Source organism: Eublepharis macularius, chromosome 4 (assembly GCF_028583425.1).
Source record: "Eublepharis macularius isolate TG4126 chromosome 4, MPM_Emac_v1.0, whole genome shotgun sequence".
Taxonomy (NCBI): domain Eukaryota; kingdom Metazoa; phylum Chordata; class Lepidosauria; order Squamata; family Eublepharidae; genus Eublepharis; species Eublepharis macularius.
Genome location: NC_072793.1, coordinates 25,199,786 through 25,221,229, shown reverse-complemented (window position 1 = coordinate 25,221,229; position 21,444 = coordinate 25,199,786). Strand labels below are relative to the sequence as shown.

Below are 21,444 nucleotides of genomic sequence, written 5' to 3'. Positions count from 1 at the left end.
GCGCGGGACTCTTATCTGGAGAACCAGGTTTGATTCCCCGTTCCTTCACTTGAAGCCACATGGGTGGCCTTGGGTCAGTCACCGCTTCTAGGAGTTCTCTCAGCCCCACCCACCTCACAGGGTGTTTTGCTGTGGGGATAATAATTACATACTTTGGCAGTATATAAATTGATGATGATGATGATCATCATCATCATCATCATTATCATTTCAAAGAGGGTTAGCTTGTGGCAGCTGACATCCTGTAGCCACTCTCAGGAATCTGCAGCAATTCCATAAAGATTGTCAAATTTTGCAGCAGTTTCCAAAGTGTATTCCAGAACATACAAATGAATATAGAACTGTTGCAGATTTTGACTTTAAATCACTGTTTAGGATGTTTTGACACAGTAGGCCTGAGAGTGTGCGTTTAGATTCTTGTGTAAAATCTGCAAACATGCATTTTTCCGCCCTTCTAGCTAATTTAACAGTTTCCAGCCTTTGGAAGAATAATTTATGAATAAATGGCTTTATGCCCATAATAAATCACAAAACAAATGGAGCGGCGTTGGCAACAATTATTTTTTGGGATGCTTAGAGGTATCTAACATATTACACCTTTAGAGAAAATGAATTCGACGGTTTAATAAAGTCACGTGAGGTGCATGTAATTGTGTCTGCGGCATCCTTGTGGCCCTTATGAGGATGCCATTGCCATTTTAAAGTCATTTTAAAATGCCACAAGGGTCCGATCCTGATCGGGTCTGCAACCCAGAACTCTTGTCTCCCCCACTTGAGAAGGCACACCGGAAGTGGGGTGGAATAAGACTTCTGGGACATGGGCCAGTTCAAGATTGGGTCCATACAGCTTTATAAAAATACTTTAAAGTGGTGACCGCATCTTCATGGTGGCCACAAGGATGCTGTTATGTTTAGTTTGGCCCTAAGTTAGACACATCACACACCCCTGGCCCTACCCCCAAATCTCTCAAATCTGGATTCTGGATATCTTTTCTGAACGGGCTCGGAACTACGTTTTATCTTTAAATTCAGGCTAGGTAGGAGAATGGATGACATGTATGCTTTTTTATTTATTCTCTTACCTATATATGCTAGTGTTTTCTGTATAATTATGATCTTTGATTATTTAATCTGTTCAAGAATAACTAGAGTGATCTCAATAAAGTTCTTATTGAAGTTTAGCTTAACTTTGGACAATATTGAGTGGTTGTTGGCTGGAATACAAAGTTTTCAAGACCTGGAATAAACAACCTTCTGACTCAAACTTCAGAAAACTGGTACCTGGATCATTGGAGAGACTGATCACACAGCCTTGTAGCTGAGTGGTTAAGGTGTGCTTGAAAACAGCCAAAGAGACTTGTGGCTTTCATGTGCCTATTTTAAATAAGAACTCCCAATGTGCAAGAGTAACTCCGTAACAGAAGTCACGTTCTCAGAACCACAGAATCATACCGAGTCAAGCTTTGGCATAGCTAAAATGTAATGTACAAAAGTACATCATCCGTCTTCTAGGTGTATTTTTGCCTTTGTTTATTGTAGGTGAGGTATGACCAGCTGAAAAAGCAGCAGGAGAAGATGATTCGAGATATGGAGGCAGCTGTTGCCCGCCGAGAGACCATTGTGATTCGCGGTGAGAACCAGAACAGGAGTAATAAACAAGTGCTCACAAAAGGCGACTTCTATTACAAGAAGCAGGAGATGAAGAAAAAAATCAGAGAGACCCAGAAGGTATGCTTGTATACAAATACATTAATAATTTAATAAGGCAATAAGGAACTTGCACAGGACACATACCAGATCTGATAACTAAAGATGTCTGGCCCATCTGTTTTCACACAGTGTCCCTGGTTCAGTTTGCAAAGAACTGGTTCAGTTTACAACCGAACTAGCATTTTGCACGGAGCTCCGCTTCCAAGCTTCCCGGTGTGAAAGTTAGTGCCTCATCAAAGAAGCACTAACCTTCCAATGTCCTATATTTTTATTTGGACAAATACTGACATATGTCCAGGTTGCTGCTGCGGGCTGCTGTTTCTCTGATGGTGCTGCTTGCCCTGACCTGACTGGAATATGAGGAGCAGCTGAACTCGTTCTCCTTCAGTGTTGTTAGCATCACAAAAGACAAATCTGGGTTGGATCGCTTGATTTGAAGTTGCATTGATAGAAGAGGCAGAAAGTGTGGCCAAATCCACACGCACTCACCATCCGCTTATCTTGCGCAGTCATGGCAGTTGGGTTCATTCTGCTACCATGCTGTGAATCATCACATTCACCCTCTCAGTGCGTCTTCGTGGTGCAATCATTTCTCCACATTGCTACTGAGTAAAGCGTTATAGTGGGCGGTTCCCTCCTCCGTCGTCAGTGTTGACGGTGCACGTCACTTCCCTTTTTTTAAAAAAAAGTTAATTTTGCGCTATACCGATATTCCGACTTTTAAGAAATGGCAAGGTCCCCTCCCCCTCAACTTTGATTGGCCTATTTTTACCCCCTCTTTGCTACATCCTTCTGTTTCATGTGTTATTCATCCATGCAGGTCTCATGACCCCAGGAATCAACTTTTCCTGGTGTCAGAAGACTTCTAGGAGGGAAACGGGGGAAACGTATGTATCTGTCAGCACTTTTCCCTGAAAGATTGTAGGATCCAACCCATAGTTTACCTGTCTATCATTTTTATTCCACCCATCCTTAAAGGAGCTCAGGGTGGTGTACATGGATCTCTTCCTTCTACGTTTTATCTTCAAGCCGAGAGAGAATAATTGCCCGGTGATACCCAGCAAGCTTCCATGGCAGAGTGAGGATTCAAATCTGTGTCTCCAAGATCCTAGTCTGACACGCTAACCACTACACCATGCTGGCCTGGAATATAATCTGATTTGGAGAAGAGCCTTGTTAAGACCACAGTAGGTAGGATCTGAAAACAGACGCTATCTCCAAGCCCCCGCCCCTAGTAAAAACACACCATATTTGGAAGGATGATTTGAACCTTTCCTCCCTGCCATTTGGAGAAGCTCTTCAGAATGTGCTAAGTTCTGTATGGTACACTTCTATCACTTGCTATAGGAGCACTTAGATCTTCATTGCTTACATATGCTAAGAAAAGGCAGAGCTGAAGAAAGCAGCACTTCATATTGACATGTTTCTGCATGGTGCCAAGGGGAAACGCACACATTTAGCTATGAAGGTGATGGTGTACGTTTTTATTTGACTGTCTGTTCAGCCCTCTCTTACAGCATGTTAAAATATTGGTGTTTGTGCTGCACTTCCCACGTGAGCACTTGGAGGAAGTCATGCTCGAAAGAGAAGGGGTGTTCCTGTCACGTGACCACCGACCAACTTAACTTGCCCTGAGGTACACAGCGTCTCTTTTTCACTCTCCCTTAGAATGCCGCGGATTGCAACCGCATCATAATTGAGCTCGAGGGTTCTCAGAAAAAACTCAGCAATGCTCTTCTGGAGAAGCAAAAACAAGTTTCGAGCTTGAATGCTGAAAATGACGACTTGGAAATGGAAATTGATCATCTGCAGGCAAAAAAACTACAGGTAGAGACAGAGTTGGGCTCCTCTCTGAAATACACATTCCTTATGCTTTTGGGGGAGCTGATTTATACATTCCTCTACTGATCCATAACCCTATCTACCCAATAGTAAAGAGTCCAGTGGCACCTTTAAGACTAACTAACTTGATGACGAAGATCATGCATCTGACAAAGAGAGCTGTGGCTCTCGAAAGCTTATGCTACAATAAAATTGGTTAGTCTTAAAGGTGCTAGTGGACTCTTTACTATTTTGCAACTGAAGGTTAACATGGCTAACCCCTCTGGACCTATCTACCCAGGCATGTTTCATGTTCCCACAAGCACCTCTACTGCCCTGCTCTCCCAAAGCTTTGTTTATAGAGAGAAGATACTTTCCGCCCAGTTCTTTTTCCTCTATAGGAATATCTAGGATGGGCAGTACCTCACAGGTTTCCTCCGCAACCCTAACTTGCTAGCTATTAAATACCTGCAGGCAAACTCCATAGCTTCCTGTCTCCACCCCTTTCGCCAGCAAAGCCTCTAGCAGCGTCTCTAGCAAAGCCTCTAGGAGTTGCTTTCCTGCTACCATAGCAATGCAGCTATAGGTCTCCCCCCCTGCTGTGTGGTTGCCAGGACAACACCACTTGCGGTGGCTGATTTGTCAGCAGCCCAGCTTCCTAGGTACCTTGCAACTATGGCTCCTATCTTCAGGATTCTGTTAGTCTGCCAATGGAGCCTGAGCCTGGAAACTTGTACACATTCGCACTTCTTTATCTGTGTTGATGGAACAAGTGAACTGGCTCTCAGGCACAACAGATTGCGGAGCATTCTGAACGCAAGAGATAGATGTGTCCAGCAGCACGTTCATCTTCTGCAACGTTTTGCAACAGATCCATATATGCGGACAGCAATCTGATGTGAAGCCAGACGAGACTGGAATGCTCCAGCTGCGGCAATGCCATCCGGTTGCGTAGCATTGCACTGCTTGTGACTTCAGCTCAGCTGTCCAATTACATTTTTCTTTTTCTTTTCAAAGCCTGTTCATGTGCAATTAAGGTATAATGTCTCTGGTTTATAGTACCTAAGGGAGTGATGTGTCCAACATTCCTCTGGCAACTTTTGACTGCCCTAGATCGGGTACCGTTTATACCAGATTCAATACAATAAGGAAACATGTAAGACTTAAAATGAAACATTCACTTCTTGACTGACTTCAGATATGTCTTGAACGTCCTTGCATTCCATAACAGCACAGAGGCAGAGCTGAGAAGGTCATACTGAAGCAATCTTGGATCTTGTAAACAGAGAAAATATTGCCAAACTTGTGGTCGTTGTTTCTGTCACACTCAGCACTATGCAATTTTCTTTATCTTTCTTATTTGTTTAAATTTATAAACCACTATGGCATAATGTGGTCCTTCCCTCACTTTAATTTTTGTATCCCTCTTTTTAATATCACTTCAGGTCTGTAATCCCTTTTCCTCTTAGCTCCTTATTGCAGTCTGTTTTCCCACGTCCCTCAACACCAGCAAACCACACGGCTGCCAGGATCACGCTGAATCCTGACTCATTCAGACCCCCTTTCTGGTAATTAAAACTGACAAGATTGAGCGTTACCCCCTGAAACTTAGGTGCAGAACAGTTGAGGACGCAATATTCTTAAAATAAAGCCGATAAAAACAATAATTGTTTTAAAAATCACACAAGAGTTCAGCATATCCAATTACTTCTCTCAAATGTACTTCTCTCAACTGTTCTCTCGCTGTACTGGAAAAATATAAATTAGTCAAGGGAGATTTTACAGCTTTAAACATAACCTTTCCTAACCTTAATCTTAGGGGATAATAATAATATACTTTGTAAACCGCTCTGAGTGGGTGTTAAGTTGTCCTAAAGGGTGGTATATAAATCGAATGTTGTTGTTGTTGTTGTTATCAGCAAAATCTTCCTTTCCTAACTATCTTACTTTATAAATCCATACCTGTTTATCTTAGCCCTATGATGATCTTTATCTAAACCCCCTGTTCTGTTCTTCCGTTCTCCCCACAGCCCCACCCAATAAATATCCCTTCAAGTCCAATCAGAACATTTCACTCCTCCCTCTCCAGCCACTCCTTCTCTCACACAGACACTTTCCCCTCTTGCCAACCAACCTCCTTATCTTTTCTGCTCCCTGTCAAGAACTATGCACACAATTGACAGCATTTTAGAGCGTTATTTACAGATCTTATATGCATTATTGTCACGATGGTTGTTGTGGGTTTTCCGGGCTGTATCGCCGTGGTCTTGGCATTGTAGTTCCTGACGTTTCGCCAGCAGCTGTGGCTGGCATCTTCAGAGGTGTAGCACCAAAAGACAGAGATCTCTCAGTGTCACAGTGTGGAAAAGATGTTGGCAGGTCATTTGTATCTACTCAGGAGGGGTGGGGTTGAGCTGTGTCATCCTGTAAGAGTTTCCCAGGGTGTGGAATGCTAATGGCGGGAGGCTTCACTGTATCCTGAGGAGGTTCTTTTGCATATGGATAGGTGCTTGATGTGCTAATCTTCTCTGCCGGGCTATTGTCGGGTATAGAGTGTTTTGTTAGCCTGGTGTTTTTCAGAACTGGAAACCATGCTCTGTTCATTCTTAAGGTTTCTTCTTTCCTGTTGAAGTTTTGCTTATGCTTGTGAATTTCAATGGCTTCCCTGTGCAGTCTGACAAAGTAGTTGGAAGTGTTGTCCAGTATTTTGGTGTCCTGGAATAAGAGACTGTGCCCTGTTTGTCACAAACCACCTTTATCACAACCACCTTTTCCCAAAAGACCAAAGGTAATACATAATAAAAATGCTGTAAGGTACGTTTAAAAAGGTAAAGGTAGTCCCCCTGTGCTAGCACTGAGTCATTGCTGACCCATGGGGGATGTCGCATCACGACGTTTTCTTGGCAGACTTTTTACGGGGTGGTTTGCCATTGCCTTCCTCAGTCATCTACACTTTACCCCCAGGAAACTGGGAACTCATTTTACCGACCACAGAAAGATGGAAGGCTGAGCAAAATACGTAATATTCACAAAACAACACACAGAAATGCAACAACTGCCTAACAGAACCAGGCCATCAAAAGCTCTTCTAAGCAAAGTGGTTTCACAACTTTAAAAGGAGGCAAGGAGGGGCATTCTGAAGCCCTTTTCCGGACCACGGAGTGCCAGGGCAGTCATAGAAAGTGCTCTGTAATGGTCTGATGCTGTACGCCACCCTGACTGAAGAAACTGCAAGGAGAAATTGCTGGGAGGAATGTAAGTGATGAATATTGGAAGAGACGTTTCTTCCCAGGTTTGAAGGGCTTTTCTTCACAGCCGTTTGTGGAATAAGTTAGAGTATCTGCTCATTGCTTGCATGAGGCCATTTTTGTGAGCTACCTGAGAGAGATTTGAACCAGAACTTATTAGATCCAGTCTTCAGTCCACTGAAGCACACTGGCCCGATTACAGGTGTACGAATATCAGTGTGGGTTTTGTGTATGTGTGAGGGTTTGAATTGTCTAGCAGTGTATGTTCTATCATCGCTTTGTTTGGGGGACCAAGTAAAAACCAGCTACTGTTCTGGTCTGAGAACGTGGATCTTTCAGTCAGATGGAATAGGATTTAGCTAAACCACTTCTTCCACCTGAAATAGGGTTACCCATGCAATCTTGGGAAATACCTGGAGATTTGGGGGTGGAGCCTGGGAGGGTAGAGTTTGGGTAGGGGAGGGACCTCAGCAGGGTATAACGCCGTAGAGTCCACCCCTCCACAGCAGCTGTTTTCTCCAGGGGAACTGATCTCTGTTGGCCGGAGATAAGTTGTAATTCTGGGAGATCTCTAGATGGCAACCCAAACGCAAAGATCCCTTGGCGATAATTGTTCTTCGTAGCTTTTCTCTACGGACTATTGTCTCTAATAGTATATTCAATGTTGTTCTTCTAAGAACCTTTCAGATACCGTGGGCAATCAGGGACGTGTGAAGCACATGCAGTTAGCGAAGGAAGGGAAGTACCATCCAATGTGCCGCACTGAGCTGATGATACGGATCGAACGGCAGAAGGTGGAAAGCCGACTGCACGGTATTAACATCATCGTCCATCAAATCCTGCAGGAGTATCCCCAGCATCACAAGTTGTTGCAGAGACTCAGTCAAGTTCTGCATTCCCGGATGGGTACACAAACAGCAGTGTAGCAGAGGGCAGCGAACCAGAATTGAAACTTTTTCATTTTGAAAATGTTGCGAATAAAAATACATTTGAGAATAACTGCAAGACTATTGTTCCATAAGTGGGATGGCATAACAAGACAGAAAAACGCAAGTTGTGGCCCTGGACAGGGTCCAGCAGATCTGAATAGAAGTGGATCAGTGTTGAATTTTCAAGTCCTTCGAGCAAGCTTCTAAGAACCTCCTCCCATTATAGCTCAACAGTGAAAGGGGCTTTAATTTAAAAAAGAAAAAGAGAACCCATATATGCAGCATTGTATCAATATAATAATATCTAATTGCCAATTAAAAAACCAAAAAGCCCCCTGGTGGCAGGGGTAGAAAATAGGTGCTGCAGTTCGGGCTGCCAGGTCCCCTGGTGGGGGCAGGTGTCAGTTCTAGGGACAGCAGTCCATGGCAGATAGATCCCCAAGCCCCTCACAGCAAGCACTCCAGTGCATTGGTTGAATGACTTTTATTTAGAGAGCCATTAAGTTCATGGGTACATCTATAGATAGGAAAGTTGGCAGGAATGATTTTATAGGCAAAGGTACTATTGATATAAGGATTGCATTTAGGCGCGAAAATCTAAGAAGTGACGTGAGAACACAATAGCTTAGTCTAGACAGCAAAAGGCAGAAGATTACATAGAAATCAAAGCCTCTTTCTCCCCTGTGAAACGGTTACATTTCTGGTTGCAGCTGCAAGGTCAGTGAAGCATATTTTCAGAGATAACAGGCTGGTTACTTGTTCTGCGAAATCAGCATTAGCAAGCAAGGCACTTTCGGTTTTAAGTAGGCCAATATTGGTATGACTATATTCCAAAGTACAATTACAAGAGCATGACGTGAGATCACCTAGCCAGTGGGGAGACAAGGCCTGGGGAACAGGCCCAAGAGGCGATAAACTTCCTGGGACAGTACACAGCGGGCATGCTCCCACTGGCTGCAACGATATCACTTCCTTAAGTGATATTGTCACACCCAGTGGCGGGCATACTCCTGCTCTTCAAAGGGGCCCCTGTAAAGGGCAGGAGCATGCCCACTGCCGGGCACGATGACGTCACTTCCAGAAGTGATGTCATCGCACCTGCTGGGAACCCGTGAGGAGGTTGCCCCTAGGTAAGTACCAGGTACCCACCCCTCCTGCCAGGAGGGTAAGGGAACGTGGCAACCCTAGTAGGGGAACTGCCTTGCCAATATTGACAGAACCAAGAAAACCTGGACTTTCCCACTTAGGCTTTACTGTGATCACTCTCAAACCTTTGTAGGAAAGCAAATTTGGGAAGTATTGGAAGAAAGGCAAGGAAAACCCAGGATATACATGAATACACCCCATGCTTTGGGGAAGCAGGGGGAAAAACTGCTTTACAACTGCATTGAAACTGGGGCAAATAATTTGTGTAAAAACAGCTAATTACATCGCACCAGCAAGATCAGTTTTGGAATAATGACTTTGATACTAGACAAGTGAAAAAGTTTTGCTGAAATGCATAATCCTTGCTATTTATGTACTTATTTGGGTTGCCAGCTCCAGATTGGTAAATTCCTGGAAATTTGGGGGGGGGTGGAGACTGGAGAGGGTGGGGCTTGGGGAGGGGAGGAACCTCAGCAGGGTATAATGCCATAGAGTCCAACTTCCAAAGCAGCCATTTTCTTCAAGGGAACTTTTTGCTGTGGCTTGGAGATAAGTTGTAATTGTGAGATTTCCAGCTACCACCTGGAAGTTGGCAACCGTGCTTATTTGTTAGATTTTTTTATCCTACTTTTCACCAACAATTGGCTTATAAAACATCTCACAGGAATAAAAATTCAATACAAATGGCAATTCCATGTAAATGTTCCTCGGGGAGGAGGGACAGAATCTGCTGAGCTGGCATGATGGAGGACTGGTGAGCAGCTTCTTGCCCTTCCTCTAGTTTAACAATTCAGTTCACTGAATTTTTTGAGAGTAAGATGTCTAACCTGTCTCTACAAAAGATTTTCCGGTGTAAGACTCCATTGCTCCCAGGCATAGACAGATTTTGGACATAACGTTCTCTGTTGCAACCAGTTTATCATGGTTTGAAGAAGGTTCTCCTGTGTGGATTTAAGATATCTCGGTATGTGGTCCTAACAGCAGAATTCAATTTAGCACTTTGCCTTATCAGCACTCTGCCTTCCTGTTCAGCATGCCTAGGAGTACTTATCCAGACTTGAGATGAAACTTGCTTGCACTTTGAAAAGGGAAATCCATGATTTATATATGCAGGTACCCTAAGACTGATGTGAACAGACTCACGTATATGTATTCCTCCCTGTGCACTTGCGCTCCACTCTACGTGATCGAGTGGAGCGCAAGTGGAGCGCAAGTGAACAGGGAGGAATACACGTGAGCCTGTACACTTGCCATTCAAGGGTAATTTGTCACTTCTAGCTTGGCCCTAAGATTGATGTGCTTTGTACCCAGGAAACCATGCCAAGTACAACATGTGTTGTATGAAACAGCCCTGGTTCTAATAGGAAACATACCTATTTTGAGAACACACATGCAGCCTGCTTTGTCCTTTAGATGCAAACCAGTAGTGACAAAGCAGCAAGCATACAAAAACAGCAAAGGGCAGGAGAACTAGAACATTTAGCTAAGATTCTTAGTGTTTCATAGTGGCTGGCAAAAAAATAGCCCAATAATTTTGTGCTTTATAATTTAGGTATCCTGGAGCTACTAAAAGAGGGCAGAGAGTTGGGTAGCCAAGGTAGCTCTAGGACTGTCAAGCTCTGGGTTCATGTACCCCCCCTCCCATCCAATGGATGACCTTGGGCCAGTCAGTCTCAATTTCTCATTGGGCTGTTGTGAGATAAAATGACAGAAGGAATCATGTATGTTATGTATGCCACTTGGAAGATAATTCCAGATGGGAAGCCATGTTTGTTTGTAGCAGCAAAATAAATAGGATTGCCATCTCCAAGTTGGGACATTCCTGGAGATTTGGGGAGGGGGTTGAAGCTTGGAGATGGCAGGGTTTGAGGATGGAAAGGTCTTCAGCATGGTATAATTCCATAGAGTCCACCCTCCAAAGCAGCCATTTTCTCCACATGAACTGATCTCTGTGGCCTGGAGATCAGTTGTAATTCCAGAGATCTGCAGCCACCATCTGGAGGCTGACAAGCTAACAAGCTTGTAACAGAAAGACGCTTTAGGAACACCCAAGAGATGTAAAGATTGTGTCACAAGATTGGATTTTGTATGGTGGCACTGACAGGGGACTCCTGATGAAGCAGAGGGAAACAAGTTGGACATCAGCCGGTCCCTTGTAGAGTCCACGCCAGTGACTGGCTTCTGTATCTTCTCAGCCGCCTGAAATATACAAAACGATCTTTAGACCAGTCTTGTGTGTACCAGAAAAACAACTCAGCATTCTTCTTGGACTTATCCCCATAGATGAGACTTTTGTACATTGTAGGAGGGGATTTGATTCAACCATAGAGCCGATGTTACATCAGCTATAATAGCGCTGTAAAAATCATTTTTGTACGAATTACCTACTGGATGGAACATATCTTGTATGGTAAGACTTGTAGTTTTGTATTAGATAATAGCATGTTAAGTATTTATGTTGTGGTTCACCGCACACTTTGTAAGATAGAAAAAATATTTTTTGAATTTATTGTTAGTTTGAGTCCTCCGTTGGGGTTTCCACTGTTGGACACCACCTGGAGGCTGGCAACCCTATAAAACAAGAGTCCAGTGGCACTTTAGTCACTTACACTACAATCCTAAGAAGAGTTACTCCAGTCTAAGCCCATTGATTTCAATGGTCTTAGACTGGAGTAACTCTGTTTAGGATTGCACTGTTAAAGTTTATTCCAGAACAAGCTTTTGTGAGACAGAACTCACCATCAGATACATCCTTGGAGGAAGAGCAAGATTTAAAACGTCTATATTACTACAATTGCTCTAGCAGAACTCATTTTTCTTTTGCTAATTAGGCTACTTCCTAGTGAAGATACCATGAATGTCTTGGATGGTTTTTAATCTGTTTTTAGATCAAGATTAGTCTGTCTGTAGCAGTAGAAAAAAGCAAGAGTCCAGTAGCACCTATAAAGAGTTGCCAAGGATGCTCAGTGGGAGATTTTTGGCTTTCTCCTGAAAACCATTACTTTTGTCTTTGTGTAGTTGCAGCCAAAAAAATAAGATCTAAAGTGGTATTGAATGAGGCTGTTTTGAGATTCCTGGGATAGTGTGGTATACTGTACTGTTTTAATTAATTTTAATTAACCTTTTCCAACTGGATTTAAATGTTTATTAGTTGATGATTGGAAAATTTGTGACAGCCTATGGCTATAGACAATAAACTCTTTGGTACCTATAAGACTAACAAAATTTGTGGTAAGGAATGAGCTTTCCTGAGCCACAGCTCACTTCTTCAGCTCTAAAGTGAGCTGTGGCTCTGGAAAGCTCATTCCCTACCGCACATTTTGTTCATCTGTTTTTAGTTTTTGCTGGGTGATGGCAATGATTGAAGCCGAGCGCATGTATACCAAAAGAGATTTGGTGAGAAGAGACTAGCAAAGGCTTCGTGCGCTGCAACTGACTATTCACAGCCGCGCTCATTCTTAGAACCCGCACAGGTCACTTCAGAGGCTGCTACAAAGGAAACAATGGGCAGGAAGAGTCACATGACTCGCTGCTCACGTGATCGTTCTGGACTCTTTGAACTTGAGTGCTCCATGCTGGTTGCGGGCGGCGCTGCGCAGGGAGCTCCGGCGGGTGAGTCTTGGAGCGGCATAAAGGGCGGCGCTCCTTTTCGGTCCACTTTCGCAGGGGAGAACTGCGGATCTCCTGCTCTGGAAACTCGATCCTAATATTATGCTATGCCGTAGAGGGAGCCGAAGTTCTCCATAGCAGCTATGGGGAGGAAATGTGCGTTTCCTTTTCTTGGCTGTACTTTTAACAGGACAGACAAAAATCCAAAAGATGCAACTTCTTTTTTTTTTTTAATTGTATTTCCATATTGCGGAAGCTTGCTGCACCTGCCGGTTTTCTGTCAGTCTGCCGAGTTTTAACCAATTTATTTGAAATATTTGCAATGCCCTGCCTTTCTTTCGATTAAGTTGTAAAAGGCACCGAGCTCTTCCGGAAAAAACGCGACAGGCTCAGGAATCGGGACTGTACTTATGTTGTCTATAGAATAACTATCCCCCCGCCCTGCGCCTTTTTCTCTAGAGCGAAGAAAGCGAAAGAAGAGAGCAAGGACTTACCGAGGCACCTTTAGGGAAGTGTTCCATTTTTATATAAATTCATGTTTTGGTAGTCGCGAATGAATCCGAAAAACTGGGACCCTTCGGTGGCTTTGAAGGAGCGTTAATAGGGACAACTGAGTGATGGACAGGTGTGTGTGTAGGGGGTGAATTTCTAGGTAACATGTATGAGAGTGACGTGTTGGGTCCTGATCTCAGAAGAAAAACTAATTGGTGAGAAGCAGCCAGGGGTCTTTGGCACACAACGAAGGGGGGGGGGGCTATCTTGGCAACAGGATCCTTGACCGAGGTGAGTCTTCGAGTTGTTTTTCTGTAGATCCAAACGAGGTTGGTTCCCAGTTCTTTATTTGCAGCTCTTACTTCCTTATTTGATAAACTCAGCCACAAACCACGATGATACTAAAAAGCTCTGTGCCCCCAAATAAGCTTTGGACCACCACAAATCATACACCGCTACCTTATATGACGGTGCCAACCAAGGAGACTGGTTCTGTTCCCTGATCCAAAAACTTGGGGGCACTGCTCCAAAGTGGGGTGCCCCTAGGAGAAATTTAAAAAATAAAGGCCCTAAAACAGCCCCCCCCCCCAATTTTTGTTGTGCCCATGGGCACCTTTCACATTTTGACATCGTGCGGAGGGTGCTGTCAAAAAATAGCTGCCACGGGTGGTGGAATCAACCACAAAATGGCTGCCCTAGCTTCCTTAGTAGATCCTTGTGCTGTAGCAGCAGCTGCAACCAAACGGACAGAGAGGCAGCTCCAGAACAACAACAATCTTTAGTGATTAAGAGGACTGTTGATTTATTAAATGTGACTGTATATTTGCTATACATACACAGATCCTCGCTGATTTCTAGCCCCCTACCCACTGTAGCAGCAACTGCTGCCAACGCACATTTTTAAAAAATCTGCAGAGCCAAGCAAATCTTCAATAGCCAATCAGAAGACTTGCTGGGCAGAAGCCCCTCCTGATGCCACCCACTTTCTAAAACCAGATGGTGGGCACCAGAAAAGGTGTCAGTGGGTGCTATGGTGCCCATGGGCACTATGTTGGAGATCCCTGCCCTAAACTATACACTCCCAGACTCTGGGGATTGTTCCCTGCAAGAGGACGTACAGTGGTGGTGCCTAGTCCAAAGACTGCATCTGTCACCTTCATTTGAGCCTTCATTTGAGCTGCCTCTGGGAAGCCCGTGTTATATCATTATACTAATAAGATGAGGGATGAGGGCTTCAAACTCTGGGGCTGTATGATTGGAGGGAGCAGAAAGGGTGCAGCTGCCCCAGTTTCTTGTTCAGGACATCTTAGCAAAGCCAAATGAAAGAGATTGCTGGGAGCACCCAACGTTCAAGCCATGGATGTGGAAACCAGGCTTTGGACTGTCCCCAGAGGGGGTGCATGATTTGGGGTGATCCGACACTAATTTTGGAGTGCAGCTGCCACCAGTTTCCTAATCGTAATTTCCCCTGGAGGCATCCCACTTCAGAGCAGTTAATACAGAATCCAGACTGTGGACCCGGAAACAGCATGGCCCCGCACCCTTGTAGGACAGAATCCCCCGAATGTGGGGATGTATAATTTCTGGTGGTCTAAAGTTTATTTTAGAATTCAGAACTTTTAATGTGTTATCAGTATTTGTGGTGGGTCTCAGAAATAAGGCACTAGTAGGAGCTACACATAAGGATCCAGGAATCGTCCTCTTCTTCGTGACTATTTGTACCTTCTGTGCCTACCTTTCACCTGCAGCTGACTGCATAGATCACACCTGTACCTGTTGAGAAGTGCACACCTGTCCTCTCCTTGCTAGCTGCAATGACAGCGGCTGAGAAGTCTAAAGAGAAGAGGCTCAGCATCATGACCCTGAAAGTATTGGCGATGGTGACAGTGGTTTCTATGCTGTGTATATATGGAGTGCGTGATGTTGCTTTGGCAGCCATGAGCCCAACCACCGCTTCCCAGGCGCAAGACATCTACAGGGCTGAGAACAAAGGCAGAGAGGAAGCAACGCAGGGACAGAAATTTGTAGAGCAGCCAGAATCTTTCAAAGGCTCTGTCTTGGAGCCTTCAACCTGTGGCATCCCTCCGGACAGCCGCTTTGATTGTGCCCCAGAAAAGCTCATCTCTCAAGAAGAATGTCAGGCTCGGGGCTGCTGCTACGTCCCTGTTTCTTTCCTGGATTCTGCCATTGGGAGGCCGTGGTGCTTTTTCCCTCCCAACTATCCCAGTTACAAGATGAAAAACCTGACTGCTACTGAAACCGGCTATGCCGCCCACTTGACCCGGGATACACCCACTTTCTTCCCAGATGACATCATGAAGTTGCAACTGGACGTGATGTTTGAGACGGAGGGTAGGCTTCACTTCAGGGTGAGTATTTTTTTTATGTATTTATTTTACTTCACTTATACTCCACCTTTCTCCCCATAGGTACCCAAAGCAGCTTTGCATTGTTGTCCTTGCCTCCCATTTTATCCTTACAACAACCTTGTGAGGTAGGTTAGGCTGAGAGTGTGCGACTGGCCCAAGGTCTCCTAGCATGCTTCCATGGCAGAGTGAGGATTCGAACTTGGGTCTCCCAGATCCTAGTCCAACTAGGGACTCTGTCTCAGGAGCAAGGACACCAAGGTAGTCTATTCTTCTGCTGTATAGTGGGCTCCACGTAGCCTAGCTTATCTTGTGTTCATTCTGAGCAGAAGACACTCATGGGCCAAGCTTTCCGCCATAATTTCTGTGGGAGTGAAAAAAAAAATGCAGAATGTGATTCTGAGCAGAGGGCAGCTTTCTAAGAATCCTGTTGATTTTATTTTTAAACGTTTTTGGCCTTTAAGGCTGTGAAGCTAGATTTCTGATTGTATGGGCAATGGCTGCTGAAATCTCAATGGCTAAGGGAATAGCCACATAAAATGTCCATTAATAGGGAAGGGTTGGAGTGGCGTGAATAACACCTTGTACTCTCCATGACTAGCAAGAACTGAAATAAACTTATGCAAATAGTAAACATTGAAAAAAACATTGTACAGAGTAAGAGAATTGGGAACACTTTCTAAAGAAGCATAACTTACATAGGTTGCATTCCACTTTAATGGGCATAGAACAGGGGGTTGCCTGGCCATAATAATTATGGATTCCTATGCATGAGAAAGTCTCAGTGAACTTGCTTCCAAGGAAGCGTATATAAGATCAAAATGTAGGATGTAGATCAATTCTTTTTTGCCCTTCTGCTCCACACATTCTTTACCTGTATTGCCGCTTGAGCTGGGAGACGGGAGCACCTGTTAGTCCACAAAAACATGGTTGCATTGGCCCAAGTAGCTTTTGTCCTAACTGTGGCAAGGATCTCCTCCTCTGAAGGACTTTCTGTCTAGAACCTGAGTCCATGGCGGCCTGGCTTCAGTTCTCTGATGTACAGCATAGCCATTGGTGAGCCGGGAATATTTTCTTAGACCCCCATCTGACTCTGAAATTCTCTTTCTCTCACTTTATTGTTACAGCTTAAAGATCCAGCCAACAAACGCTTTGAAGTTCCTTTGGAAACCCCCCAAGCGAGCAGCCAGGCATCCTCAACTCTCTACTCTGTTAGTTTCTCTGCGGATCCCTTTGGCCTTATTGTCGTCCGGAAATCCAGTGGGCAAACACTGTAAGTGTCTCCTGATTTCCGATAGCCAGATGTTCTTGCCTTCCAGAGTATTAGTCTAAGGAAGGTTGAAAAGCTGTATGAAGATTCCAGAGTGAGAATGTCTGGGGCTAATTCAGATTGCCTCACCAGAGTCCTGCATTTCTTCCTAAAGTGTTCCGGATGTGTAAGAATCGTTCTACACGTCACATACCAGTGAATCCAGTTGGTGCCTGAGTATACACTGGGCAGGAGCAGCCTGCACAATCCCAATTCCAAATATGAACTTGATGCACAGTTCCAAATATGAGCTTGTCTCATTCACACATTCAATTTCTGAATGGACACTTTAAAAAAATCTTAGATTTACTTCTTAAAAATGTAATGGAGCATCTCCAGTACTTAAAGTTGTAGCCTGTTATTCTGAACACCCAAGTTATTCCCTTCTTTAACCATAGGCCATAATTATAGCACTGAACTAAAGTGCTTATTCCTTTTGGCTTTCCTTGTCTTGTTGGTAGAATGAGCTGAATAGTGCTTTTCTGCATCCTTTGTGTGTGTGTGTGTGTGTGTAGCTGTGCATTCAGAGGTGTAGTGAAGAAATGGAAACTGGAGGTGTGCAAAAGGGTTTAGATCCCTTTTCGTTCTTTAGCCAGATAATTTCAGATTCAGGGGCTCCTTTTTCTTTGGATGTTTATAGTGATTTAAACAACAGTCACCTGTGATACACCCACATTCAGTGATGATCAATAGGAGCCGTATGGTCCAATCATATGTTCAACTGACCCAAAGAAACATCCTTTGGCTAGATTTTTGGAGAATGGTTAGAAGAATAGAGCAAGATTACATGATATATACCATGCATTTCATTTCGTCTCTACAAATTCCATCATAGTTATATTATTTTTTACTAAGCTATTATCACTGTAAGTCTGCTTTCTTTAATTCTAGTACTTTTTTCTTTCCTCATTCCTTTAATTGTGTTTTGCTAACATACAGTTATGTCCCTATGTTATACTTCCGTTCAACCCATCTATAGAGCGGGGTCCATTTTTGTTTCCCATCATGTTTTTTTTTTCTTTTATTAATTCTGTCAGTGTGTCCAGTTCTGCCCTCTCTTAAGATTTTCTCTATCAATTCTTCTGGAACTAAAAACTAATAAAAAAAATTAGAGCCAAAAAAAGAAGAAGAATAGAACAAGATAAGGGATATAAAAATGAAGAATTTCCGTCTCCCGCGTCCACCACTATTTGGTTGGAAGGGGAGTTCCCGTGCCAGCTGTTGATCCTAAACCTTTGGTCAAGGTAAAAGAGCAGTGGCTGATAACTGGGCTCCCATTCTAAGCCCTTTTGCCACCTAGCTGATAACTAAGGATGTGACGCTTGTGTAAGGAGATCTCAGGGGCAGGTGCCTTATTACTTTAAAATTTCTGCAGTGCCTACACCATGTGGTGATGTAACAGTCTATAGCATCCAAGGTGATGTTTCTATTCCTCTGCTTATAAGGAGACACCTTTGTGATGTACCCCGAACCGTTTCGCTGTGGTCCTGTGCTTCTCAGCTGTGGGGTGTTTGGATTCCATATCAATCACATGGGAGAACGTTAAGGAAGAACGGGCACCCAAATGATAGTGCGAAGATGGTCTGAGGGCTGTAGAGCTAATGGTAGCAATACAGAATTTAACTGTATGCAGGGCTTTTTTTCAGCAGGAACACGGGGGAACGGAGTTCCGGAACCTCTTGAAAATGGTCACATGGCTGGTGGCCCCGCCCCCTGATCTCCAGACAGAGGGGAGTTGAGATTGCCCTCCGTGCCGCCGAGTGGCATGGAGGGCAATCTCAACTCCCCTCTGTCTGGAGATCAGGGGATGGGGCCACCAGCCATGTGACCATTTTCTCCAAGGGCAACCCACTGAGTTCCACCACCTCTTTTCCCAGAAAAAAAGCCCTGACTGTATGACTGTAGACACCCAGTTCCTCACATGGTTAAAATCTTAAATCATGAAAGTATGACTGCTAGTAATGAGCACTCACCTGTAAGTGTCCAAAGGTTCCTACAGAAACAAAAAATAAGGAAGTGGTAAGCCCTCTGCAAGGAGAGGAAAGAGGAATTTTTACAGGTGATAAAGAGAGGGCAGAACTTCTCAACTGATTTCAGTAAGGCTTTTGATAAGGTTCTGCATGATATTCTTGTTGACAAGTTGGCAAAATGTGGTTTGGATCCTACTGCTGTTAGGTGAATTTGTAACTGGTTGACAGAGCACCCAAAGAGGGTTTGTAAATGCTTCCTCATCTTCTTGGAGAGGAGGTCAAGTAGAGTGCCTCGGGGATCTTTCCTGGGCCCTGTGTTGTTCAGCATCTTTATAATGCCTTGGATGAAGAAATAGAGAGGAAGCTCATTAAATCTGAAGATGATATTTAATTGGCAAAGATAGCAAATACAGTAGAAGACAGAATCAAGATTCAGGATGATCTTGACAAGCTGGAAAACTGGGCTATAACCAACAAAATGAATATAAACTTCTGCATTTAGGTAGGAAATTCAAGTGCATAATTATAGGATGGGGAGACTGGTCTTGGCAGTAGTACGTGCGAAAAGGATCTAGGGGTCTTAGTAGACCATACACTGAACGTGAGCCAGCAGTGTGATGCAGCAGTGAAAAAGGCAAATGCGATTTTGGGCTGTATCAACAGAAGCATAGCATCCAGATCATGCAAAGTGACTGTATCACTTTGCTCTGCTCTGCTTAGAGCTCATGTGGAGTATTGTGTTCAGTTTTGGACACCGCAGTTTAAGAAGAATGTTGACGAGCTGGATGTGTCCAAAGGAGGGCAACAAAGGTGGTGAGAGGGCTGGAGGCCAAATCCAGCGAGGAAGGGATGATGAAGCTGGGTATGTTTAGCCTGGAGAGGAGACAACTGAGAGGTGATATAGTAGCCCTCTTCAACTAGATGATGGAGCAGAGTTGTTTTCTGTTGCCCCAGAGGTTTGGACCAAAACCAACAGGTTAAAATTAAGTCAAAAGAGGTTTTGGCTAAGCATTTGAAAGAACTTCCATGACAGCAGTTCCTGAGTGGAACAGGCTTCTTTGAGAGGTGGTGGACTCTCCTTCTGTGGAGGTTTTTAAGAAGTGCCTAGATGTCCATTTGACAGCCATGCGGATTCTATAACTCAGTATGAATTTAGGCAGCTTGAGAGATGGGGGGCAAGAAAGGATGAGCTGGTGCTTGTCTTTTGTGGCCCTTTCTGGGCATAGAGCAGAGGTCACTGGAAGAGTGGTGGTGGGAGTAGCTGTGAATTTCCTGCCTTCTGCAGCAAGTCAGACTAGATAACCCTTGGGATCCCTTCCAGCTCTGTGTTTCTATAATTGCAATATGTTTTCGGATCGTCCACTTTCTCCCCAACAGGCTCAATACCACAGTGGCACCCTTATTCTATGCTGATCAGTTCCTACAGATCTCTTCCTCCCTACCATCAGGCTTCATCTCTGGACTGGGTGAGCATTTGACCTCGCTCCTCCTCAACGTCAGTTGGACCAAGGTCACCCTCTGGAATCGGGACATAGCACCTGTGGTAAGAGGTAGAATTGGTCTGAAAAAACTGGAGTTTTTTTAAAAAATAAGGAGAATACTTCTCCAGACGTAATTAGGGGTGTGCACCCCAAAAAGATTTGAGTTTCCTGCTTCGGGTTTACCGAAGCAGGAAAATAATTCGGAAAAACCCTAATCGGAAATCTGAAGCGCACGCCCCTAGACATAATCTTGACTCTTTAGTTGTGGGCACAGATTTGCCCTCCCCCCACCCCAATGAAAATCCAACACCTCACCTCCACCCACCTCTTTTGACCATATCAAAAATTGTATTTTTTACATTTCTTTGTTCATGGGAAAAAAAAGAAAAAGGTTTGACTGCATGACCTGCCTGCAGCTGCACAGAGAGTATCATGATAGAACAATTAATTCCACAAGATACAAATCGTGAAGACTTATTAAAAAACAACTTGAACTACATTCAATGATCATTCAACAAGTTTTTTGTACTAAAGCAAAGAGTCTCTTTTGTATATGCTTTTGAGAATCACAGTTCTCTTCTTCAGATACATCTGACAAAGAGAACTGTGATCCGCAAAAGCTTATGCTACAGTAAAGTTGGTTAGTCTTAAAAGTGCTACTGGACTCTTTTCAATTTTGCCGCTACAGACTAACACGGCTAACTCCTCTGGATCTTTTGTATGTATTTCATTAATGTGCAAACATACTAGAATATAGGAACCTACAAACCGCATTTGTCCTTGATACAATCATTCCATCATATATCATGACGATAATGTACTTATCCTATGTTAATTAATACCCATAAAGTGCTAGTTCTTATTTACAGTCATTAATATATTAAACAATTAAAAAATTGAATTCTGGTTGTCTGGAATTGCTTGTGATCTCTCCATACCAAAAGGGACTAGCTCAATATTTGCTCGATTATTTATTGTATAATATATTAACGGAATGGTGGATGACTGTAAATAAGCACTAGCACATTATGGGTATTAATTAACATAGGATAAATACATTATCAGTACTCTTAACAAGCTGCCGTTTCCAAGATTCTTTGGCAAAACATGGCAAAGTGACATACTTTTGATAAAGGTATGTAGCGTTGCAGGACATTTGGGTCTGACTCGAAGGAAGAGCGATGGTCAAGTTGTTTTCTAGATTTAAATGCCAATGAGATGGCACTTCAAATGTTTCTACTAATTATTAAAAACAGAATGCCATGTTGGGAGAATGACTCGTTTTATCTTTAGCAATGAGGTTGTTTATTATTATTACCATGACCCAAGCATGGATCCATTCCTATTGTCTTCTCTCTAACTA

The 21,444-nt window shown here is 43.7% G+C and overlaps 2 protein-coding genes across 4 annotated transcripts in view; both read left to right on the top strand.

The window, feature by feature from the left end:
* Positions 1-7,767, top strand: part of CCDC40 (coiled-coil domain containing 40) — a 45,364-nt gene extending 37,597 nt beyond the window's left edge. The window contains exons 19-21 of the mRNA XM_054977325.1: positions 1,540-1,728; positions 3,379-3,537; positions 7,457-7,767. Coding sequence (XP_054833300.1) covers positions 1,540-1,728; positions 3,379-3,537; positions 7,457-7,705 — 597 coding nt within the window. The 3' untranslated portion in view covers positions 7,706-7,767. The remainder of the gene's footprint in view (positions 1-1,539; positions 1,729-3,378; positions 3,538-7,456) is intronic.
* Positions 7,768-12,415: 4,648 nt separating this feature from the next.
* The window catches only part of GAA (alpha glucosidase), a 33,957-nt gene continuing 24,928 nt past the window's right edge, over positions 12,416-21,444 (top strand). Inside the window, exons 1-4 of one of the 3 annotated variants that reach the window (XM_054978184.1) lie at positions 12,416-12,466; positions 14,704-15,324; positions 16,449-16,594; positions 19,978-20,143. In XM_054978184.1, the coding sequence (XP_054834159.1) occupies positions 14,770-15,324; positions 16,449-16,594; positions 19,978-20,143 (867 nt within the window). In that variant the 5' untranslated portion in view covers positions 12,416-12,466; positions 14,704-14,769. Of the gene's footprint in view, positions 12,467-12,530; positions 12,620-12,946; positions 13,089-14,703; positions 15,325-16,448; positions 16,595-19,977; positions 20,144-21,444 lie in introns of those variants that run through there. The other 2 variants (XM_054978186.1, XM_054978185.1) reach the window with 2 other exon arrangements.